We start from the raw sequence: 26,520 nt of genomic DNA on the forward strand, positions 1-26,520 counted from the left end.
CACAGGTGGGGTCCAGGCGGCCCGGCCCCGATCAGGGCCCAATCAGGGCTGGGCCAGCCGTGGGGAGGGGCTGTGGGCCAGCCAGCCCCACCCTCAATTGGTAATGTGGAGGGCTGATCGGGGTCAGGGCTGCGGGCAGTAGCCACTGGCCTTGCCTCTGATAGTTGGTGGGGGGGAGGGCTGGGGGAGGGGGGCGCAATCAGGAGCAGAGCTGGCTGGGGGAGGGGCTGACCAGGGGAAGGGAGCCACATGAGGTTGGCCAGCTGGCCCTGCCCCCTATTGAGGTAAGGGGGTCAATCAGGGGTGGGGCCAGCCACAGGGAGTAGCTGCCGGCTGATCATGGTGGTGGGGGCCCATCAAGGGCGGGGCAGGCCAGGGGGAGGGGCTGCAGGAAGTTGGCTGCTGGCCCCACCCATTATCGGGACCATTCGCTGGCCACAGTGGGCATCATAGCGACCAGCTGTTTCAGTCATTACAATGTTCTGATCGCTGACTTTTTATATATAGAGATATATATTTATTAGGAAAAAATGGAGTAAAGCACCTTAATGCCAGGAGACAATGACTCAAAATTAGAGAAGAGAAACAGTGAAAGGAATAGGGATGTGAACCAGATCTTTTAAGGTGTATAATAAAGGCATCATCCATCAGGAGAATTATTTCTAGGAGTAATTCTTAATTTCTTTCTTGTTCAGAAAGTGATGTGTAAAAAAATTTTGGGAATAGAGAACATATTAAAAATGTGAATAATATAAAGACAGAAAAAATGACTGAGACCTACTGGTTTTTTAAAAATAATCTCAAACTCTGTAAAAGGCCAATTCTTTATTATTACTTTTATGGATTGTAAAATTAATTCTTTAACAACAAACCTCCTTTAAAGAATTTTCATTAAATTTCATATACTATTACCCTCACATCATTGGCAATTATTACTTTAAAAACTAAAAGAATATTATGTATAAGCAATACTTTCAGAACTGATCTGCAATATAGTTTTATGAAACTGTGACTAAGGAATTCCATCTTTCACATTTTATAAGATAAACAGATAAATAAAAAATAAAAATTTTATTACCATATAAACATTACCAATAGAATAATTAAGGTTACAGATAAAAACAGCTATTTTTTTAAAAAATTTATAAATGTGAAGTATAATATATATACAGAAGGAACATAAAACAAACAGATAAAGTTTAATTAATCATAAACACAATTTTAATCATGCAGGTCAAAAGTGAGATCATTAAATGTAAGAAATTGCCCTAATTCCATCTCCTATTCATCACACTTCATTCATCTGATTTTTAAAAATATATATATTAATTTCAGACAAGGGAGAGATAGAAACATCAATGATGAGAATCATTGATTAGCTGCCTATTGCACACCCACTTCTGAGGATCGAGCCCACACCCTGGACATGTGCCCTGACCAGTAATGGAATCATGACCTCCTGGTTCATAAGTTGATGCTTAAACTACTGAGTCACACTGGACAGAATCCTCCCGATTTTTATACTCATATTACCTTATTCTTTTATAATTTTATTACCTAAGCATGACACCCTAATCACTATAGTTCTATTTTTTCTAATTTTTGAACATTATCTAAGTGGAACCATGCTGCATATATGCTTTTATGTCTGGAATTTTAGTTTGCTTGTCAAATTAATCAATACTATTATGTGTAGTTGGCTGCACTTGTTTTCTTTCATTACTTTAGTATAGTATTCTATTACATAGTAGACAATTACTTCATCCATTCTACTATTTTTACACTAGTTATTTCATCTATTCTATTACCTTTACATTATTACAAATGATAATAGAATATTTGTGTGTTTTTTGAAATTTTACACATTCTGATGGGTGTGCAATTATAGGGTATTAGAGGTTTTCTGATAACGAAGAAAACAGATCACTTTTTCACATTTACTGGTTAAATTGCCTCTCTTATAAAATGCCTATTCTAACCTTTCATCTATTTTCCTACTCGGTTTCCTGCCCCCCTTTTTTTTTGGGGGGGGGGAGATTTTTAAAGTTCTCTGAATATTCTGGATATAAGCTATCATATATACATAGTGTCCCATTCAGTGGTTTTCATTTTCATGTCTTAGTAGTGCTTTTGACAAAAAGTTTGTAACATTGTTTCTTTTTTTAATGTTATATTTTATATGAAGAGAAGTACACATATTTTTTCAGACTTATTTATAGATTTTTTTTGCTGCTAATCTAAAAAAATAGCATTAATAAGCTCATTTTATGTTATTGCTGGAAGTTATATTGTAACTACATTTTTGTACCTGTATATTGCATCCTCATTAAATTTGCTTATGCCATTAATGAACTGGCCTTTCTGATTACTTCAGAAAAAAACTGCATCTGTACTCTGTGAATTAAATTAGGTTTTCGTAATCTAAAGAATTAAAACTGAACCCACCTCTGCTTGATTGAGGCTAGAGTTTGGGACTCGAGGGGCATGGTGGCTCAGAGCTGAGAGACAGACAAGAATGAGGTGTAGTGCTCCAATTTCCAACGCCATTCGCCTCAGAAGCACACCGTCGTCGGTTGTCAAAGGTGTAGTGCTAAACAAACTACGAAGGACGTGGAAGGGAAGAGTTGGAAGCACATTGGCTGATGGAGATTGCAGAATATGACCTAGATTAAAAAAAAAAACCCTCAAAATTAAAAATATTTTAAAACACAATAAGAAACAATATACAGGATAACAAATAATGACAATATATTAGAAAACTGAATCACTATATTTATTAGCAAACAACCCAAATACCACAAATACAATATTGAATAACTTAAAATGTAAAAATAAATAATGTCTGGAAAAGCTCTGTAAGACATCATATAAAAACTACAAAAGAAACTTGAAATATATTCATATGATAGTTAATAGCTAGACTATGTTAAATTTATTATAAATTAGAATTTATACTAAAATCTAATAAGTAAAAAAGAAACATGGAAAGTTTCACACAACAGTATGAAAGTAAGTGCACTTGCCTTGGAAGCAGTTGTAACCATAAACAGGTAATAAAAATAAACTATTTTGTTTTGTTTGCAATATAGTTTTCTAGTGTGTTTTAGCTATAAAGGAGTATTAAATGCAAAAACAAACATCAAAAACCATAGTCACAAGAATGGTGGATGAGACAATCACTGTAGAAAGGAATGTCAGAATTGTGATTTTTAATAACCACTCATTGTATATTCACTAAAAATAATCTGAAATAGCATAAAGGCAATTCTATTTCCTTTTCTGTTTAGGGTTATATCTACTATATTACAATAGAATTCTAAAAGACAATGGTTCTTACCCTTCTGCGACTTTAAAATAACAAAAATGTAACAATTTTCTAATTTAATAGTCATTAACTGAAGAATTAGAGGCAAACCAAATGAAAATCTACTTGTCAGGCTACTACCCTTATTGGGAGTTTTCTTTGTTTCTTTCTATTATATTAAATTATCAGCCCACTTGAAATAATCACCATAATTTTCTGTTATTATTCTTTATTATCTATATATACATAAATACCTAAGCGACCATTAGGACTGGATGACCGGCCGGTAGCTATGACGTGCACTGACCACCAGGGGGAAAATGCTCAACGCAGGAGCTACCCCTGTGGTGGTCAGAGCACTCCCACAGCCAACCTCCCACAGTCCCTCCCCCCGGCCAGTCTACCCCAATTGGCCCTGACAACCGGCAAGGCCAAGGGAATCCATGCATGAATTCGTGCACTGGGCCTCTAGTTATATTATAAAACACATTATTATATATTGTTATTTTCCTCATTTGTTCACTTTAATCTAAACATTGCTGCCAAATTCACTTTAAAAAAATTAACATCACATCTCTACTTTATTTAATGTTAAAATAAATCTTCATTGCTTTTTAGAAAATCTTTAGACACCTTTCCATGATTTGTTACCAATATTTGCTTTTAAAATGAGCTTTGAGTGCTCGTTTTTTATGCAAATTTTCATGAGCTAGCTTATCGTTTTTCATATACAAGGTATCCCCCAAAAATGTATATATACACTTTGAATCATTATAAAGGCAGTGTTTATTAAAATACATTTCATTTTCATAATTGAGCTGTCATCTGTTAAAGTGTGTACACATTTTGGGAGGATACCCTGAATTCTGAGAATACAAATACCACTGAAACCATTCTTTCTTTCTAAAATAACTCATCTCAACCTCAATTGACTATCCTTCATGGCTCTACTAAAACCTGCTATGCCACTTTATTCACATCACTGGGTAGTGAAAAAATCATCTCACACCTGAGGGACCCCATAATGCTGTAGCTGTCAGTGCCTTTTTTTTTTAAGAGAGAAATACTGATTGGTTGCCACACACACACACACACACACACACACACACACACACACACATATGACCCCTACTGGGGGATCGAGCCTACAACCTGCGCATGTGCCTTGACCAGGAATCAAACTGGCAACCTATCAGTGCACTGGATGACGAACAGCCAACTGAGCCACAGTGGCCAGGGATCTCAAGGCTTTTTTAACTTGTGAAATCTGTATGTTTACACAAATTCCTCATTGCTATTACTGGAGGACACTAGCTACTTGAAGGTAGGGTCTAAATACCAGCTTCATCTTTAAATCCCTCCAATGATGCCCAGCAATTTTATAAACACTCAGTAAATATCTTGAATGAATGAATGAATGAATGAATGAATGAATGAATGAATGAAACTTGTTTTTTAAAGATTTATTATAAATAAATAAAATGAAGATCTTTAAAAAAGATTTATTACATCTTATTATTGGAATTAAGTTGCCAACAACAAATCATGTAATAGCTTAACTTTGAAAATAATAAATGATGATTAATAGGCAATGATCTGAATAACTTTTACTTAACCCACCTATGTTAAATTTCATTAATAACACTAAACACTTACTTCCTTCTCCATCATCTGTCACTCCCAACACCAATCGAAGAAGGCACTGAGCATGTTTTCTCTCTTTTAGTAGCACTTCAGCATAGCCCGGAAGACGAAGAAATAATCCAAAAGCAGCCAAAGAATGGGCCGGTATAGGAGACATGGTCTGTACTGCTGATTTGATAGGTGGAGGTTCAGCGGCAATGGTTTCTGGTGCTTCATAAACTAATTCTCCTGATTGTTCAATTGTCACCCATTCAAACTGATCACTATCCTTTGGCTTTTCCTGAGTGGTGGATGTTATAACTGGGGTACTCACCTAAAGAAAAAATAAACGTTTGTTTAGCTATTTGCATGTTTCAACACCAGGTTCAAATTAATCACTTGACTTCAAATTATCTCCTTAAAATATAGTAATATAAGATCAATAAAGGAATTTCTTTCTTTTTTTTTTTTTTTTAATTAAAAGCTTCCAAACATTGAGGAGTTACTTGGTATTTTAAGTATGGTGGTGTCTGCCATGTATCTCTAGTTTAAAGTTTCTATTAAATCCTTTGTAATTAGTTAAGTAGACAGATTCTTTGGACTATTTAAACATCTTATTTCTCACCAAACTTTGATCTATTACAACTAGCATTTTTATAATTCTTGCCTAAATCAATAATTACCACAGTGGTTGTCAATGGTGACTTTCTAAATCTTTCTTTCTACATTTATTAGTTGGTACTGAACTGCAAACATTCCTTCTTCCCCATCTATTTATTTATTCACTGTGGGCAGAGCTCAAGAGATTTATCTCAGTGCTGTGGCCGATGCAATGCTGTGAGCACACTCCAGCAAAGATGCTTCCTTGGCACACCAAGAAATGGCAACGCCCGCCTGACAAATCTCCAAGAGCCACCTACTCTTAGCCCGATCCTCACGCCCATTGGATAACATAGCAAGCGTGTCCCTATTGTACTGGCTGCTTACCCTTTTATATACGGCTGTACTTCCTCAATAAACCTAGATCTGTGTCTCTGAACCTGGTCTCCAGAGTCGTGCATGCAAAGGCCCCAGCGCGTTGGGCTCCGTCATCCTCACCCCCGAGGGACCCCGTTCCAATTCACTCATTTACTGATGTATACCAGTATAGATTCTGTTATTCTATAGGTTATAATACTCTATTTTATTTGATACCCAAGTAGTATCAGATTTGGTCAGTGGGATCCCATTAAAGCAGGCTTCTGTATTTAGACTGATCTTGTATATTCCCTACCCCAATCCTAGCATTTTTCCAAGGAGCCCAAGAACTGATAATGTGATCTTAATCAGAAGTAGGATCTTTTCAGATGTAATCAAGTTAAAATGAGGTCATACTGGCTTAGAGTAGACCCTAAATCCAATGACAGGTATCCTAAGCCACCACAGAGAGCATAGTTGTTAACACTTAATTTCAAACTTACGGCTTCTTAAATCATAAGAGAAAAAGTTCCATGGTATAAGCCATACTGCTTGTGATAATCTGTTTGTTACAGCAGCCCTAGGAAACTGATGCAGGCACATATAATACACTAAGTATATGATATTAGAGAGAATCATTTTCCCAACTAATACAACAAAGAGCTTTATTTTTATAACTCTCCATGTACCACCCCCCCCATTAATAAAAGAATAACAGCAATATTAATGAACAGGTAAAGAGGTTAATATAATGTTTTATAAACCACCAAAAACAGAAACGGTAAATAAAAGGAAAACAATTTAAACGAAAAGATAATGTATTTGGACATAAGTATATACTACTACTTTACTCTCCCATTTGCAGTAAGATCCAGAAATTAATATCACACCTAAAGCGTCATAAAACAAAAATGTTACAGAGTGACACCATAAAATCAAGGTAAATGCTACAGTGTAATGAGTTTGGCAAATACGTTCAGTCTTCAACATTTCTTCAGAATCTTAATCACATAAAGATTTGTACAATACTCAAAGTCTAAGTTAAAGGGTACTTCCAAAAGGTTAATATAAGTTTAAAAATCATATATTTCCTTAATAAAACTGAGAAAAGAACTTGTAAATGAAAAGCCAAACAAAAGAACAAAGGGCTTTGTCACGGAATGATATATTCAATTAGGAATCTTATCTTACCTGTTGAATTACTTCTGGATATAGCATGGGTAGTCTTTCTGCAATAAGAGCCAGTCCACCCATTCCTGCAAAAACTTGTAATGGTGATTGAATGGGACAGGTTTCAAGTAAAGATTCATCCAATATCCCATCCATACATTCATCACTTGGAGTGAGAGCCTCATCTTCTGGACAGCTACCAAGTAAATCTCCATGATCTAGATTTTAAAAATAGGTAAGAAAAAATCTGTTTCTTTAGTACTCTTTTATTTACAAAGCAGATGTCATCTCCCTAATAAAAAAAAAAAAGAGCATAAATATCTTAAGTTACTCAGATACAGCTACATTAAGGCTAGATGCTATAAAAAAAATGTTTAAATGACTTCTGAAGTTGCCTCCTATAGTCCTGCTACTCAAAGTATGGCCCAGAGATCAGTATCATTGCCACTGTCTAAATAAGTAAGTCCTTAGAGATTCACAGCAAATAGTAATATGTTGAGCTCTAAAGCATTCAATTAGGAAAAAATGAATAATGATAGACTTCTTACTGAAAATTAAAAATTATGCTTTGAATCACTCACAAAGGAAAATCGAAAGGTTAGTATGTTCACAATAACGAGGTCAACTAAACATTTAAAAAGACAAATTATCTTGGGCTGAAAAAAAAAGGAAAATTTAGTAAAGAATATAAAAGGCTAATAATTAAATATTGAACTTTAATCATGGGAAAAACTGAAGTAAAAATAAGATGATACCATATGCACACTATGAAAATCATTGCTCAAATAGCATTTATAGTAGTAAAAAACTAGAAACAATCAGAATTTTTCAACAACTGGGGAAAAAATCAATTTTGTTCTAACCATATGAAAAAAAATAGGCAATAAAAATGCACATTTAGAAATATTTAATGGAAAATAAGTAAAAGTAAAATTATAAGAAAATGTCTAATCCCACTTCTGTTTGAGGAAAAAAAATGTTTATGAGCATAAAATACTACTTTATCTAAATTATCAGTAAATTGAATCCTGAATTGAGATTCTAACTTTAATTATAAATAATTCACATGGTTCATGCAGAAATAAAGTTTAAAATTAAAGCACAGGTGCTTATAAAATAAGTGATGCTATACCAAGGTATTAAGATTAATTTCCAATGGAAATAATGGCAAATTTTTTATATTTACAAATAACTCAGTCATAAAGAAAAATATCTTCATGTTAATATAAGAAAAAAACAAAGGTAAATAGAAATCCCTGCCTCCTGAGATTACAGACTGTACTTTTTAAAGTAGTACCATACACATACCTTTCTCAGGGTGTAGTCTTTTAAAAGAATCTGTTTTTGACAGACTTGGATCTGTGATAACTCTTGATCCCAATTTAACAGTCAGATCTATTGAGCGGTAACCTTGAGGAAGTTTTCGGTCATATAGGAGAGTTAAAAGTTGAGCAAGCGTCATTTCAGCAGGCAATGGCTGGCCTATAAATGACATTATTAAGTTAAATCTAGAATCCAAGTGGGATACATTTACTAGATTCACCTTACTCAGGTACTTAATGCTTTTACTAAATTATAGGTAGAAGTTTGATTCTGACACCGAATTCAAAACAATTTAAAAACAACCCTTGCAAAGTTTACAAAAATTAGAATCTGTTTCTGACACGTGAAAACAATAAATGATGTCTATACAAAGTGTTAATTAGTCGCTAACCAATCTCACTAAGATCTTCTGAGCCACAGCAAATAGAAACAAACAAACAAAAAACACAGACATTCCTATACATCTGTGGTTGGCAAATCTTTTCTATTAAAGGCTAAATAATAAATATTTCACTCTATGAAGGCCATAGGTCTGTGCTGCAACTACTAACTCTACCATTGTAGCATTAAAACACCTATGGACAATACATAAATAAATGGGGTTAGCTATGTATTTCAATTAACAAAATTTTTTATAAAAAGAGGCATCCACTGAGCCAAACCAATCAGGGCATCCAGTTGACCAGCCATAATTTGCTGACCTCTGCTACAAACAACCAGGTAAAGCTAAGAAGGAAAACCCATTTAAAGTTAGTTGGAATTTTGATTTGTAACAATACAATACAAAAATGGAGACACAATGGATATCACCTTGACCAATGGAAAGTAAATTGGTCAAAGAATATTTTTTAGCTGGGGAGAAAATACTGCTTAATTATCAATGACACATCTAAGGGTTTTACTATGAATTATTTAAAAGTTGCCTCACCATACTTCCTATATAACTTGTGTACTCTCTAAAATATTAATTTTAGTGATTATATTATGACACATTAACAGTGAAATTTAGAAAGTAGAGCAGAAGTGTGCAACATAATACAGTGGTGTTTAAAAGGATATGGTCTCACTTCTCTTGGGACTTCATGGGCAACGTCAATAATTCATTTATCTCATCAATAGCACCAGATTAATGATGATTCTGGTAATTACACGTCTGATTTATATAGTTGTAAGATTATTAAAATTTATGTTTTATCATTGTGAACATTACCTGCCAAAAGTTTGTGGTACAGGTGAAACACTGGGACAGTAATTATTTTGTTGGCATTGTCTGCTGCTGAGGAAGCACTTCCTATTTTATCAGGCATTGCCCTCCCTCTCCTGGATGGTGGGCGCGGTGGTGTAGCTGACACAGCACGTTTGGATTGGGATTTCAGCCCTAGAAGTAAAGAATCAGTAAAATTGTATATAGCCAACACACTAATGAAGTAAAAGTGTTTTTCTACAATATTTTAATAAAGCACCACATTCCTAACCAATGCCAAAAGAGAGAAATGTTTCTTCTAATTTAACGCCTGATCTCCTGATTCTACTTGTTCTTCATGAAACTCCACAAAGACGTTGGGCTGCATTTTTTCCAAAAAAAATATTGTCAACTACTGTATTCTATGATATACAGATGGCTGTCCATTTATCATAAAGTAATTTTGTGCAAATATGTGTAGGAAATCTTATGTTCTTAATTTTTCTCTGATAGAATAAACTAACACAAAGGTCTACTATTTGAGGAGTAAAGTGAACTTTGTCTTCTGAACTAAAATCATCACACCTATGTCAAGGAATACATCCTCCCATATTACAAGTTATCTTGGCCATTTTTCTTCCTGCACCTAATGGAAAAAACTCATTTTCAACCAATTTTCTTTTAATTATTTTTTTTCTAATTTTATGTAAGTAATGAACACAATATAAATAAAAACTGACGAATACTTTTTCATTTCGCTTTTTTTTAAAAAAACAGGGAGGTTACACAAAAATCCCTTAACACAATGGATTTGTAAGAGTATAATTCTCAGTACACTGTGAAGCTGAAATGCAATATGTAAACTATTCACACAAGCTCATACCTGATGACATATTACAAGCTTTGGACATAAAATAAGTTTCACTGCCAAAGAATAACAGATTTTCGATATAATAGTTTTATATTTAGTATTAAGAATCATTATGTCAGCTTTTTGCATTAATACTCTTTATTACATGAAATTCCTAGAAATATAAATTGTTATACTGTATAGAAACACAAACAAAATCAAGATTATAAAAAAACAGAAAGCTTACCTGAAGCAACAACAACACTATAATTGTCCTGAAATCCATTTTCTGCCTTAACTTTTTCTTTCTCTTCATGGTTTTTCTTTTCTTTGTCATCTTTTTGTTCATTAATTAGTTTGGCAGTGATACTTGGTGTATCTGTGAGGAAATATTATATTATGTAAAATACATTGCTTTTCAAAGTCATTAAGAAGGGAAGTGATAAATATCTCAAGGGAAGATTATATAAGATAATATTATCACTAACTGTCGATAAATGGATTTAGGACAAGTATTTTAAGACAAAGTCTGGAACTCACCACTGTTCTTAAATCAGCATGCTTAAAATCCAATCTCAAGAAAATATTTCATATTACTTCTAAAGGCAAGAAAACCATTACCATGAAAATCTGCTTTATTTTAGGTATAGTTCAATCTGCTTGCCACCTAAATCTAATCTGTTCCTTATAACATGCTTATCAAGAAAGAATTATTTTAAAGATAAAAAAACAGGCTTAGCAAAGTTACTGAAAACCTGTAAAGGGCAAATACAGAATTCAAGCTCAAGATATATCCTAAAGCATTAGACTTTTAGTTATTCTAAAAATGGAGTATTAATGAACAAATTTTATTCACAGAGATTTGTTTCGCTACTTTTATTTAGTTAGAAAACTTACATAGCAAAGTAATATATTTTACTAGTACTTTAACATGAAATCCAAGTACTTTCATAGATAGTTATTACTCTCTGAATTAATATTTTCTTCCCTTACTTTGGAATATGGCATGCTGTTGGAAATCATGAAAATAATGGAGGCCATATAATGATCTGATTTAGTGATTAAGAAATCCAAAAAGCGCCGGAACCGGTTTGGCTCAGTGGATAGAGCGTCGGCCTGCAGACTCAAAGGTCCCGGGTTCGATTCCGGTCAAGGGCATGTACCTGGGTTGCGAGCACATCCCCAGTAGGAGATGTGCAGGAGGCAGCTGATCGATGTTTCTCTCTCATCGATGTTTCTAACTTTCTATCTCTCTCCCTTCCTCTCTGTAAAAAATCAATAAAATATATATTAAAAAAAAAAAAGAAATCCAAAAAGCTTGAACTTTTCTGATATTAGAAATATTTTTCACTAAGATATGATTAATGTAAATTCCCTTTTTACTTTTCTAACTTAACACAATTATGATCCTATGATTTATTATATAATGTCTCAGAAAGGTGAAATGATCCTATGATAAAACATCATCTTTTATATTAGACCCCTATTTTACAGCTTTCAAGTATCTGAAAATGTCCCAGTGATCTCAATTTTTAGATATTCTCCCTAACTAGATTGCCTTTAGACAGTTTCTGCTTTTGTGAAATAAAAAAATTTTGTAAACACTGTAACTAATAAATGCATAATAAAAACAGTACATTTTACTTATATACAAAAACAACCAAGAAACCCGAAATGGCAAAAATAGTTACACAAGTCAGAGTAAAATATTTAAATAATAAATAAAAATAAAAAAACTCATAGAACTAACTCCTTGCATAGCCAGGTAGGAAACATGTAAAGACCATTAATTAATAAGAATTTATATAGTGTTACCCCTATAAAGCAATAAAAAATATCACTAAGAAGAGGTTTGTTCAACTTTCTGTTTAAAATTGTTTTGGTTTGCATTTCCACTCTGGCCAAGATATAATAACAAAGATGAGATTTATTCTCCCACCTGAAATAACTAGAAATTAAGAAGATATATGAAATAATAGTTTCAGACACTAGGAATCAGGAAGGCAGGACAGTGATACAGGGTGAGCGAAATCGTATGCGGTGAGCCCACGATTACTCCAGCTTATTGCCTGGAGAGTTTCCCAGGCCATGCCTCAGCATAGCCCAGGTGTCACCTAAGGTGAGGATATAGAGCTGTAAAATATATACACACACGTAAATATATCATAAAATATACTGTCTAAAGATCAAAGATCATAAACACACTTTCACAGGACCAAAACACTATTAGAGGTTAAATTCAACATTTAAAAAAAAAAAAATGTTTTCTCAAGATAACTCTCTGTTGGAGTTTTTACTAGGATGTAGTGTTTCCAAAGCAATCACTTTATTTTTAAAAATATTTTAAATATGTTTTTATTGATTTATTAAATTATTACTAAAGGCCCAGTGCATAAAATCTGTGCACAGGTAGGGTCCCTAGGCCTAGCCAGCAATCAGGGCCAATCGGGGCCTCCCGGCTGCTGACCAGGGCCTCCCTTCCCTGGCTGCTCGCTGCCGGCTGGGGCCTTCCTTCATTCCACACCGCCCCCTGGTGGTCAGCACATGTCATAGTGAGCAATCGGTCTCCTGGTTGAACTCCCTTGGGGACAATTTGCATATTAGGCTTTTATAGATAGATAGTTGTTGTTTTTTTAAATCCTCACCTGAGGATATTTTTCCACTGATTTTTAAAGAGAATGGCAGAGAGAGGGGAAGACAGGGAGAAATATCAATGTGAGAGAAACACATCGATTGGTTGCCTCCTGCATGTATCCTGTCTAGGACCAGGGTTAGAGAGGAGCCTACAGCCAAGGTACTGTGGCACAATCACTTCATTTTAAAAATTCTTAGGTAATAAATGGAACTTATCTGTAATAATAATACAATATGACATTTTATATTTTTTATTTGTTTTTTAATTGGAGAGAGAGAGATATATTGTTGGGTTGCCTCCAACCTGGGTATGTGCCCTGACCGGAATCAAACCGGCTACCTTTTGGTGTGTGGGACAATGCTCCAACCATTTCAGAAAACAGCATTCTTTTATAGTGAAGATAAACCAAAAATGTTAAATTTCCAATCACTTTGAAATGTAACATTTTTCCATTATCAAGTTAAACATATGAAATCTCAATAATTGAATTTTAGTACTCTTCCCCACTGCCCTCCTTAATTTAACTAATTTCTCTTCATCATAGAGGGACATTTTCAGGGCTCTGTCAGAAAAACATTCATAAAGTCTAATTTTCAGAAAAGTAGCTGTAACAGATAAGGCAGACATTTTTAAATAAGAAAAAACATTATGTATACATTTATACAGTATTCTATCATTTTACTGTATAATTTGTAAAAAGATAAGAATTACAATTTTATGCACAGTTGTATTAGAGGCAGCAACTAAAACTGGAAAAGGATCTTTTCTACCTTATTTTCTCATAATAATCTCATCCATTCTCATGGTTTAATTTACCACTTATATATGGTAACAATTACCAAACTCTTCAAATCAGCCTTTTACTTTAAGCTTAGATTTGTACTTACAACTGATAAATGAACATCAGCAGCTTTTTCTGAGATACTGTTAACTTCCTTCAGTTATTAGTATTGCTTAAAACTGAAGCACATCCTCTAATAATGTACAGACATATGCTTATATTTACATTACAATGTAAACAGTTAAGTTTCCAGCTTGTTTTTAAACCTAACAACATACATAAGACCATAAATACTTTGAAGGGCAGAATATGTGTCTTGCTCATTATTACAACCCTAGTACAAACTACTGTGCTTACAAATAGCATGAATTCATTCACTGATTAGGATTGGTGATAAACTCAAACCATCCATAGTCGATTTGCATTCTGCCATCAAAACTGTAAGTTTTTAGTAGTTAGTAAATGTTGTTTAAAGGCAGTATGTGAGAGCTTTTGAAATACAGGTAAGAAGCCAAGGGGAAAAGTTATGTCTTCTTTATTCACTAACTATTATAAACAATAAAGTCAACAATCAATTCTACCTTACTTTCATCTTCTGAACACTCATTTATTCCCTAGATTTAGTAAATTTTTATTACTGTCATCCACGCTAATACTCTGGAATTCACTTACTATAAAACAGCCAGAAGGCTTATTGTGAGAAAATTCTATCAATGGCTACCCACAGCTTGTCTACATATCCAACAACCCCATCTGTCATTGCTACACATAACACACATCACACCAAAAGAAGTATAGATGCTAACTTGTATTATACAATTTTTCTTCAGCTACTTACTCATGCCTCATAATATGAAGATATCTTGTTCTTTTCTAGCCATTAAAAGATTGCTGAGTGAATGAATGCAGTAAAATAAAGTAATAAAATTCCAAATACATATAACATAAAGTTAAAGAAAACTTAAGTCTGACTTACCTGACACCCTGTCAAGAACTTCTGATAATGTTGTTGACACTGGCAAGTGAAGTGTCCGGAACTTGTGGCCTGCTCCATACATTGGATGCTGGATGACATGGCTAGTAGCATTGATTCTACCTTTGTATAGCTGAAAATTAATTCAAAATAAATCAAATGTGGTTATTTGAAATACATATTAAAAACATCTTTAAAGCATAAAAGACTAAAAATTCAACAATGCATACAAAATATAACGGACTTGTTTAATGTGTTTCTTTAAATATGGCATATTTATCTGCCTGTAATTTGTAGGTCAAGTTTTGCATTAGCATTATTATACCTAATATTATGTTAGTTTTTCCCAAATCAAATTATACTATTCTACTAATATAGAATACTAGGGGCCCGGTGCATGAAATTTGTGCACTGGGTGGCGGGGGGGGGGGGGGGGGGAGGAGTGTCCCTCAGCCTAGCCTGCCCCCTCTCACATACTGGGAGCCCTCAGGCGTTGACCCCCATCACCTTCCGATCGCCTGATCGGCCCCTTGCCCAGGCCTGACACCTCCGCCAGAGGTGTCAGGCTTGGACAGGGGACCCCCTACTCCCCCCGATCACTGGCTCTGGCCCCCGCCCAGGCCTGAGGCCTCTGGCCCAGGAATCATGCCTGGGCAGGGGACCCCCATCTCCCTCTGATCGCTTGCTCCACCCCCCGCCCAAGCCTGACGCCTCTGACCCAGGCTTCAGGCCTGGGCAAGGGGACCATCATATACCCCCAATCCCCGGCTCCGCCCCCCACCCAGGCCTGATGCCTCAGCCAGAGGAGTTGACCCTCATCACCCTCCGATCACCAATCACCGGATCGGCCCCTTGACCAGGCCTGAGGCCTCCGGCAGAGGTGTCAGGCCTGGGCAGGGGACCCCCAGCTCCCCGCGGTTGCAGGCTCCGCCCCTGCCCAGGCCTAACGCCTCTGGCCTAGGCGTCCGGCTCAGGACCTGCAGTGGCAGCGGGGGGCGCCGCAATCGTGGGCTTCGCTTTAGGCCCAGGCAAGGGACCCCTAGCTCCTGGGACTGCCAGCTTCGACCTTGCCCAGCTCCCATCGCTGGCTCCACCCCTACTTCCTGCTATCACTGGCCAGGGCGGCAAAGGCGCCTGATTCTCCGATCATGGCCCTGGGGCCGCCTTTGCCCTGCCCCCCAGCTCTTAGCTCCCCCCTGGGTTTCAGATCACTGTCAGTGGCAGGGGGCTTCTTCCTGCTTTCCCTTTCGCCTCCCTGCATTGTGCCTACATATGCAAATTAGCCGCCATCTTGTTGGCAGTTAACTGCCAATCTTGGTTGGCAGTTAACTGCCAATCTTAGTTGGCAGTTAATTTGCATATAGCCCTGATTAGCCAATGAAAAAGGTATCGCCATACGCCAATTACCATTTTTCTCTTTTATTAGTGTAGATAATTAGGTTATTCTAGGTGGAGAGGGTTATCTCAGAGATTTTTAGGTCCTATCATGAAGTATACAAGTTTTTCTAATTTTACTTTGCTTTATTAGAAATCAGAATGTAGAAATTACCGCAAACTTGATGTGAAATTATAAAATGTCTTTACAAAGAGCTAATCACTAAAATTTAATTTAATTGTTGAATACTCACTGGACAGGGAGACTGTAGAAACATTGTCACTTTCTCATCCTCTAGCATCAACTGCAAAAACAATCTACGTACAAACCCTGAAATGTTCCCCGATGTAGGAAGGTTCCCTCTTTGAGGAGATGCCTGAAAGAGTTCACAGAGAACCTGGCAAGACAAGAGATTTAAAGTTAAATGCCATGTTTATTTGTACCTTTGTATTTTAACTGAAAAAAGAAAATTAAGAGTGTGATTTAACAAGTATATGTGAATATATCATATCAGTAACTAAAGAATACATTATTTCATCTTAAAATACATGAATACAGAAGTAGGTAAGAAGTGCAACAAAAATTTCTGTGGAAAAGGGAAATTACTACTGTAGAGTTTTCAAATAATACCCAGCATAACCAACTTACTGTTAACTTTGGTCAATATCTATGTGGTTACAATACAATTCTATCCTATATAATGAAAGCCTAATATGCAACTCCACCAAATGGCAGAATGACTGGTGGAATGATTGGTCGCCATGACACGCACTGACCACCAGGGGGAAGATGATCAACAGAGGAGCTGCCCCCAGCCCACAGGCCCCTGGCCAGCGAGGGCCCCCCGATAGCCCCACTGGTCAACCCACAGATCAGTCCTGATTGCCAGCCAGGCCTAGGGACCCTACCCATGCACAAATTTCGTGCACTGGGTCTCTAGTCTATAAATATATATATCTACACAACCATCCAACTGGTAGCTATGACATGCAATGACCACCAGGGGGCAGACGTTCAATGCAGGAGCTGCCAAGCTACAGTGACTTGGCAGCTGTGGTTCTCCCGTGATGCACCCAGAACGAGAGAGGAAGGAGCCCAATTCCAGGGTGTGTCACCATGAGAATCGCCCTCTCACAATCCAGGACTCTTGGGAGGATGTCAGAGAGCTGATTTTGGTCCAATCCCTGCAGGCCAGGCCAAGAGTCCCTACCAGTGCACGAATCTGTGCATCGGGCCTCTAGTATATGATAACTACATTGAAGATATAGAACCAAGCCTTACCAAGAAGCTGCAAGATAATAATTAGGCCAGAAAGCAATGGGACACAAAGTTTCATGCTATACAAAAGCACAAACCAAATTTTCAAATACCATATTCATGGCCTTGCTTATAACAATGGTAATTTAAGCATTTCGTTTTAATTGGGGACATTAAGGAGATATAGTTTCCCAATAATTACTTTAGACCATAAATTACATTACAATAATTCTCTTTAAAAAAACTCTGAGGCAGGCATTACTAGCCCCATCTTATGTCAAACAACTTACTGAAGCTAGAAACAATCAGAAAGGAGCAGAAATTGGCAGTAAGCCACTAGATTTACTCTTTTAAAAATTTATGTATTTTAGAAACATAGAAAAGAAAGGGGAAGGGGAGGGGGAGGGGAGGGGAGAGAGAGAGAGAGAGAGAGAGAGAGAGAGAGAGAGAGAGAGAGATATCAATTTGTTGTTCCACTTACATTTATGCATTCACTGGTTGCTACTTGTATGTGCCCTGACCGGGGATTAAACCGATAACCTCGGTATAGCAGGATGATGCTTTATCAACTGAGCTACCCATCCGAGGCCTAGAATTACTTTTTAAATAATTCTAGCTTTCAAGATTTTTGGCCCCACAGACTTAATAGAATAGAATAATCTTTTACAGTTTTAAAGTGACTTGTCAGGTGTCTCCTATGTTAAACCTACTCTAAATATCTTCTTCATGTCAATAATTGTAACAATCCAGTTACAACAAAACACAATGCCTCAGTACAGATGAGGCATTCAATGATCATCTTCAAGTGGTCAATCCTGTTCCAGCAGCTAAAGTGGTTTTTGGGGGTCTGGTCTTCATATTTGGAGAGTTCTTAAAAAGGAAGAGAGCACGATGTATAGCTAGAATTTCTGTGATTTTTGCCCACTAGCTCATCAAAAAGATTAACTGAAATATGTTGACAGTTGAGGGGAGGAAGGAGAAGATATCAGTACTGTGTGTGGTTTTTTCCCAGTACTGTATTTTATTTATGGTTTAAATTCAGACCATTAAATATACCCAATTCCAAACTTTAACACCATCTAGCCTTATATAATACATGCCCCTTTCTTAACTAATTTCATGAGGACTATTTGACAACATATTAAAATTACCTAAAACATAAGCCAGGTTTTCCACTCTTACCTGTGCCATCAGCTTTTGATTATTAGGGTGGCATGAAATGCACTGCAGGAAGAATGCCACTGTTGCATTCTCAATTGCTGTCCTCTGTTGAGCAGTCAATCCTGCTGTAGTAGCTGAAGAGAGAGATGCTGATCTTGCACTGGTCTGTTGTGCACCTAAATTATGTCCTCCAGAAGTGGACCCAGAGTGACACAATAAAAACAGAAGTGCTGTCCATAGTGGATTGACTTCTGAACCACCCAGCCAGTCTTTCATAACATGGCTACTGCCAACTTCTGTCAAAAACCTAAGAATAGGAGCAACCAGGTCTGCTGTGATAGGCATCTTATTGCATTGTTGTGGAACATGATGCCGCCTGAGTTTGTCCTGGAATGCATCTATTGACTGAGCAATGCTTTCCGAATAAGAAATGTGGCTAAAGCAGAAACTAGCCAGACTCCTCACAAGAAGAGAAGGCAAACCTGAGTCCAATAATTGTTTGATAGCTTCTGGAGACTGAGAAGAGGAAGCAAGAGTTGCCAAGTGTGACTCCGTTAGTGCAAGAGGAGCTTGTGCGTTTTTAGAGTCATCTGTTAAAGATGAACTAAGATCTTGCTTTTTGCTGTCATCTGTCATAGACAGTCTGTGGTGACACTGCATTGGAGGAGGTGTAATTCCCATCCAGCCCATCAGCAAAGAAAAATAACTTGGGTGTACGTGGCACATTGAGCAAAGTAGACTGTCAACAGCTTTTTTCAAAACCATATTGCAGGGAAGAGACATGGACCAACTGAAGAGTAACCTAGGGGAATAAAAGATACCAGGTAAGCAATGTGTATGTATCAGGTCTATGTACATATAATATATATTCTTATATTTATTCCAAATACTTCTACTAGAGATCAATCTAAACTCTAATGAAAACTATACTATTTATTTGACATAAATATGATTACATGATAAGAATTCAGGAATACTGCTCAGAATATACATTAAGTATTTAGGTAAATTAGAAGGTAAAATAAAAGTATAAAATGAGTACAAGAGATCTATATTAAAATATAGATTAAAATATAGATTAAAACCAAGAGATCTATATTAAAATATTTCTACCATTCTCTGTGATCTCAAAAAAGTGACATTAAAAAAACAATGAAAAATTATACCAAGAAAATGTCTAGAGCAAATTTGACAATTGATGGCTTAAATACATTTTTGCAAATCAAAAGTTATTAGTGACTTTCTTTTTTTAAAATATATATTTTATTCATATTTTACAGAGAGGAAGGGAGAGGGATAGAGAGTTAGAAACATCGATGAGAGAGAAACATCGATCAGCTGCCTCCTGCACACTCCCCAATGGGTATGTGCCCACAACCAAGGTACATGCCCTTGACTGGAATCAAACCTGGGACCCTTGAGTCCGCAGGCCGACGCCCTATCCACTGAGCCAAACCAGTCAGGGCATGACTTTCACTAATAAATCACAGATTATACCAACTGGTAGGGGCAAATATGACAATGACCGACTCCAAAACAAAAGCCCAACTTTTTATCAGTCATGGGACTCTTCAAAAATAAATATAATATTCTGCTAAGACTTAGGAATGATCAGGCAGTAAGCTCAACAATGCATTAGCTGGGTATGATTAAGAAATGTTGGTAGTGGGAACTACTTATCAAAAGAACAATTGTAACAGGCGTCTAAAATGTAGTAGGAAAAACAATTAGTCAAAAAAACCTTCTGACATAGCAAGTCTTTCAAAATTTCTAGCTAAACTTTTCGTCCACAGTTACACATTAAAGATAAAAGAATCTGATGGGTAAATGTGCAAACAGGATAAACACTATGAAATGTAGGGAGCATATACATTTACATTCTACTTTTAGGTTGGAAAAACAGGCAATGACATTAATACAGCGGTTCTCAACCTGTGGGTTGCGACCCCTTTCGGGGTCAAACGACTCTTTCACAGGGGTCACCTAAGACCATTGGAAAACACATATATAATTACATATTGTTTTTGTGATTAATCACTATGCTTTAATTATGTTCAATTTGTAACAATGAAAATACATCCTGCATATCAGATATTTACATTACGATTCCTAACAGTAGCAAAATTATAGTTATGAAGTAGCAACGAAAACAATTTTATGGTTGGGGGTCACCACAACATGAGGAACTGTTGCGGCATTAGGAAGGTTGAGAACCACTGCATTAATATATCTTCTTAAAACATGAAGATAATTAAATTTTTGTAACATCTCATTTCAAAGTTGTACCGAACTATATTTAACTACTACTTCCAAAGTATTATTTTTATTCCAATAAGCATATAAAATACTATTTCAAGTTAAAACCAAAGTAAATTAGTACTGGAGAGAAAAAGAATTTCACAAATCATACTCACTCAAAGAGGTCTCGGTCCAACAGTGCTGGTAAATCATACTCTACAAGGAGTTCATAACTGTGCCACAGAATTGCTGCTACACAGTGCAAATGAGAAGGAGATGGCATTAGCAGACCATACTCTATTGCCGAAGAGGTAGGGCACATATAGCTCATTCTGCCACTTCTCTTCATAGCAGCCACTCTTGCAGAATCACTGACCCATTTTAACAAGGCCTGAATTCTTAAAAGAAGGAAATGATATTCACATAACTAATTATATCTTAACTGACATTTAATATGGATAAGTATCACCATTGTCCGAAATAAATATACTTACAATAACATACTAATGTTCTCATGAATTTTAATTTAAAATAGAAGGGGAAAGAAATTAGATAAGCAACAAGGATATAATAGTTCTAATTTTCCAATAACCTTTCCAGTCTTAACCGATGAAAATATTTGAGATAACTATAATTCAACAAATAAACATTAATTCCTACCTGATTTATAACAAAATATATAACTAGAATTATAGTACATACAACTTAACAAACTCACCATCTCTTCTAAATTTTCTCTCACAACAAATCCATACAACCTAGAGTAGTAATCTGGGGCTAATTCTTCATTGCGCAGAATCACATGCAACATAGCATGTTTCATAAATCTAGTTCCCATGCATTAATATAGTACAGCCGTGGGCAAACTACGGCCTGCGGGCCGGATCCGGCCCGTTTGAAATGAATAAAACTAAAAAAAAAAAAAGACCGTACCCTTTTATGTAATGGTGTTTACTCTGAATTTATATTAGTTCAAACACTCCATCCATGCTTTTGTTCCGGCCCTCCGGTCCAGTTTAAGAACCCATTGTGGCCCTCGAGTCAAAAAGTTTGCCCACCCCTGATATAGTAGCAGCCACTCACCCTCCTTCACTCTGAAAACAGAATATAAGCCCAACATATGTGCTTTTACAAGTGCCACTCTACTCTCAATCCCCTGAAGCTGGGGACCACTATCTGAGAGTAAAAGAATGATTAAAGCAATAGTGATTTGAAGTTTAAGAAACAGAAAAGATACATTGCCCCTTCTTAAAAACACTATATTTGTTTTTATTTGCTTTCAAATTTCTATTTTAAACCATCAGATTTTTTTTTCCAGGTAAGAGAGATAGGGGTAGGAAGGTATACGTAAAAATGTATATTTAATGCTCACAAAAACCTCTAGAAATTGCATCACATAAACTATACAGGTGAATATACAATATAATAAATGGTCTTAACTTTTATAAAATGATATAAGGAGAAAGTATTACAAATAACTCCACTACAAGTGATTGTATGTTTGTGTGACCTTAATTTAAAAAATGAGATTATTATATACCTTTCTTTTGTTCCAGTGTCCTGAGTTGTTCCAAGCTGATAAAGAATATCTATAGTAGAGTCAGAAGACAGCCCATTCAGTCTTCCAAAAAGCAAAGGGCTATTTAAATCTTGTAATAAAGAACAAAAAGGAAAAAGTTGTTAAAGAAGTAAATGGAATAAGATTTGCTCAATTTAATGTTATTCAGTAAAAATAACTCTTCTACAAATTGCAACAAAAAAGCAAACTCCAAAAATAATAAAGGCATAAATGGAAGTTAATTTCAGAAACAGCAGTAACCACAAATGGCATAATTCAAGTCACTGCTTTGCAAATGTAAAAGTTAAATTATCAAAGGTAATTGTCACCTGTAGGATCACTGCCTGATGCTGCACAATTTCTCAGCAGAATGTCTATAAGCTTCAGGCCAATTCTAGTGGACTGCAGGCCTATCTTCACAAGCACAACCTCAATGTTGGGTGAATGCATTCCACAGTATGGGGACATCAATAAGGCAGCACAAGTTTGTAACAGATTAGCAGTAGGTGCAGCAGCACTTGCCATCATTCCTTCCAGATCACTTATGTGAGTTAGACAGTGATGTAATAATCGTAACCATCCAATACTGAAATACACAATACAAAGTGACTTATAATATAAATTTACATAGCTCAAATTATTTCAGGAGTAAAACAAAACTTCTTAAAGATTAGCATGCTATGTTCATAAATAGCACCAATCTATGTAAAAAAAAAAAAAAAGGTTTCAAATACTGCACTATCAAATAAAGAATAACTAAACAAAATATTTATGTGATAATAGTATTTTGAAACTATGTACTTGCTTCTTTTGTAATGTCAGAAAATGTTGTTATATATACACATACTTATATAGGACCATAGACGTGAAAAAATGTAAAGTCTTGGCAGCTTGGGAATTAACAAGATATACTAAATTTTTTTATCAGGCAAAGCTTTCAGTAAAACCAGTTTAAAAAATTTCCAAACAACAAAGTATACCAGAAAAATGTAAATTAAAGAATATATTCAGGTCCTTGTTTGTTTGGTTAGTTTGTATGGCTCAAATACAAACAACCCTTTTGCTAACTGGCATTTAGGAATTACCATATAAGACTAGATCCCTGGTCTATTTGGTCAATTTCTATGCTTTTCTATGGTTAAGTAGATTCCTGGTGATAGGCATTTGGATACTTTTTAAAAATATGTTTTTATTAATTTTTATGGAGAGAGGAAGAAAGAGAGATAGAAACATTGATGGGAAAGAACCAACATTGATTGGCTATCTCCTTCATGCCCCCTATTAGGGATCAAGCCTGCAACCAAGGCATGTGCCCTAATTGGGAATCAAACCGGTGACCTCTTGGTGCTTGGCTTGACACTCAACAACTGAGCAACACCAGCCAGGCTAGATATTCGTATATTAGACTCCAATCCAAGAAACTGGAATCCACCCTAACCTGTTTGGCTCAGTGGATAAGAGCGTCAGCCTGAGGACTGAAAGGTCCCAGGTTCGATTCCTGTCAAGGGCATGTACCTTGACTGCAAGCACATCCCCAGTGGGAGGTGTGCGAGAGGCAGCTGATCGATGTTTCTCTTTCATCGATCTTTCTAACTCTCTATCCCTCTCCCTTCCTCTCTTTAAAAAATCAATTAAAAAAAAAAAAAGAAACTGGAATCCCATCCACATATATACCACATTATAGATCAGCTCAAGGATTAAACACATATAAATCTCAATTTTAACCAGCCTCAAGGTTCTGCTTTGATAAAATTGTCTCTATTACACTTGAAAAAGCACACACAATAAAACAGGTTCTTATATAGATACCTATTCAACAAAGAAATGCCTAAACCCTATAAAATAAGCCACAGCCCTGAATGGTATGGCTCAGATGGTTGAACACTGTAACATGCACCAAAGGGTCACTGGTTCAATTCCCAGTCAGGGCACATGCCCAGGTTATGGGTTCCATACCCAGTAGGGGGCAAATTGGAGGCAGCCAGTGTTTTTCTCACATTGTTGTTCTCTCTCTCTCTCTCTCTCTCTCTCTCTCTCTCTCTCTCTCTCTCAAATCAATAAAAAACATAATTAAATAAATTAAGTAAATAAACTACAGAGTAATTTCATAGAAAGCGTGTTTTTTTTTTAGAATGAGAAATAAACATACCTTGTTTTAGATACCTGATCTTCAGATGGAAGAAAGGGATTGTTAACTGTGGCTGAAGAAGTGGTACCAAAAGCGGTGAGGCCCAATAACTTAATTTGTGAAAGCCCTAATGTGCTGGCATCTCGAGGACGATGGAGTCTAAGGCAGACAGCAGAGGCTACTTCTGCTTTTACAAGCTGAATTTTTATGTAGGTGAGACCACTTGTGACTACAGGAGTGGACAAAGGTAGCATATTTATCCCATCTGCACTCACTTCAACAGACACTGAGGATGGGCAGGCTGCAAAAGAGAAAATCAAACAATTACCAAAGAATAAGTTAACTAGCCTTCATAGGTTAGTGGAAATTCCAGTAAAACAGCAGCTTTCAGTTATATTCACAATTAAGTTGTCAAAAGAGCATTTATACACCAAATCATTCACTGACTCTCACCATAAATTATTTTGAGTTATTTTCCAACATATAATATGAAATCTACAACATAATAAAAATAGTTTTTAAAAAATTCTAACATTCACTTCAAAAAAGAGTAACTAAAGATATACAGTCCACATGTACTTGACTCTCTATTCTATTTTATTTAGAATTATCTCCAATATGGGACATCTGATTAATATGTTCACTGTTGTCAACAATTTAAGAAAATTTTTTTGTCTTTCTTTCAAACCTTAGCCAAATATCCTGAAGAGTTGTTTTTAAAATAATTTCCTTCTAAAATTTAAGGAGGCCTAATGAAGTAACAATTGGCAGTTGCTATGGGAAAGTGTTTTTTTTCCCCTAACAACATGAAAGCCCATATAATAAATTTATGGATTAACTACAACAAACTTTGAACTCTGATTTTAATTTGGACAGTAAAACTAGCAAGTAACTCTTATTGTATGTCAATTACACACCAGGATTACAAGTCATATCGAGTATTAAATATAATCTTCAAATCCTTGAGATAAGTATTATCCACATTTTACACAAGTTGACAGAGTAAAAGAGAGATTAAGTAAGCCAAACCCCCATATTAACAAATGGCATATTTTACATTCTAGTCCATGTTTGATTCTAAAGCTTATGTTATTTCTAATGGAAAACAATGTCTCTTCAATTTCTGCTCCAATCCAATAATAAAATCAAAACGTTTTATTAAGTTCTCCTTCGTAACATTCTTCCTACATCAATTCCCATGTGCAAATTCAAGCTATATTTTCAAAGCCACCATTTATATGAACCACTCTTTCTCTTTCCAAATAAAAGCAATTTCTTCCTCATCTTAGATTAACCCCTTAAACCAGTGATGGCAAACCTATGACACGCTTGTGAGAGGTGAGACGCGAACTCATTTTTTTAGTTAATTTTTCTTTGTTAAATGGCATTTAAATATATAAAATAAATATCAAAAATATAAGTCTTTGTTTTACTATGGTTGCAAATATCAAAAAATTTCTATATGTGGCACGGCACCAGAGTTAAGTTAGGGTTTTTCAAAATGCTGACAGGCTGAGCTCAAAAGGTTCGCCATCACTGCCTTAAACCTTACATTGACTTATATTTTACCATGTAACATAGTTCTATTATATATACACTAGAGGCCCAGTGCACAAATTCGTGCATCAGTGGGGTCCCTTGGCCAGGCCTGCGGGATCGGGCTGAAACCAGCTCTCTGACATCCCTGAGGGGTCCCGGATTGTAAGAGGACACAGGCCAGGCCGACAGACCCTACCAGTGCACAATCGAGGCCAGTGAGGGACGCGGGAATTGGCCAGCTGGGGAAGGACCACGGGAGGTCTCCAGGGCGTTTCTCGCTCAGTCCAGATCCACAGCAGCAAGTTAATCTACCAGTCAGAGCATCTGCTCATTGGTGGTCAGTGCCCGTCATAGCGACTGGTTGACCGGTCAACTATCTGCCACCTGGTGGTCAGTGCACATCATAGCAAGCAGTTGAGTGGCCTTAACATATCATTAGTATATTACATTTTGATTTGTTGAAAG

At 36.1% G+C, this 26,520-nt stretch overlaps 1 protein-coding gene across 3 annotated transcripts in view; it reads right to left on the minus strand.

Moving 5' to 3' along the window:
- BIRC6 (baculoviral IAP repeat containing 6) overlaps positions 1-26,520 on the minus strand; it is a 180,878-nt gene that overhangs the window by 35,061 nt on the left and 119,297 nt on the right. For all 3 annotated transcript variants that reach the window (XM_081100815.1, XM_081100814.1, XM_081100813.1), the window contains exons 51-63: positions 24,538-24,817; positions 22,718-22,974; positions 22,371-22,479; positions 21,007-21,228; positions 18,614-19,394; positions 16,428-16,571; positions 14,803-14,932; positions 10,658-10,789; positions 9,588-9,755; positions 8,363-8,536; positions 7,076-7,272; positions 4,961-5,261; positions 2,446-2,663 (exon numbers count right to left, since the gene is read on the minus strand). In XM_081100815.1, coding sequence (XP_080956941.1) covers positions 2,446-2,663; positions 4,961-5,261; positions 7,076-7,272; positions 8,363-8,536; positions 9,588-9,755; positions 10,658-10,789; positions 14,803-14,932; positions 16,428-16,571; positions 18,614-19,394; positions 21,007-21,228; positions 22,371-22,479; positions 22,718-22,974; positions 24,538-24,817 — 3,113 coding nt within the window. The remainder of the gene's footprint in view (positions 1-2,445; positions 2,664-4,960; positions 5,262-7,075; positions 7,273-8,362; positions 8,537-9,587; positions 9,756-10,657; positions 10,790-14,802; positions 14,933-16,427; positions 16,572-18,613; positions 19,395-21,006; positions 21,229-22,370; positions 22,480-22,717; positions 22,975-24,537; positions 24,818-26,520) is intronic.

This window comes from Myotis nattereri (genome assembly GCF_964212035.1).
Source record: "Myotis nattereri genome assembly, chromosome: 10".
Taxonomy (NCBI): Eukaryota; Metazoa; Chordata; class Mammalia; order Chiroptera; family Vespertilionidae; genus Myotis; species Myotis nattereri.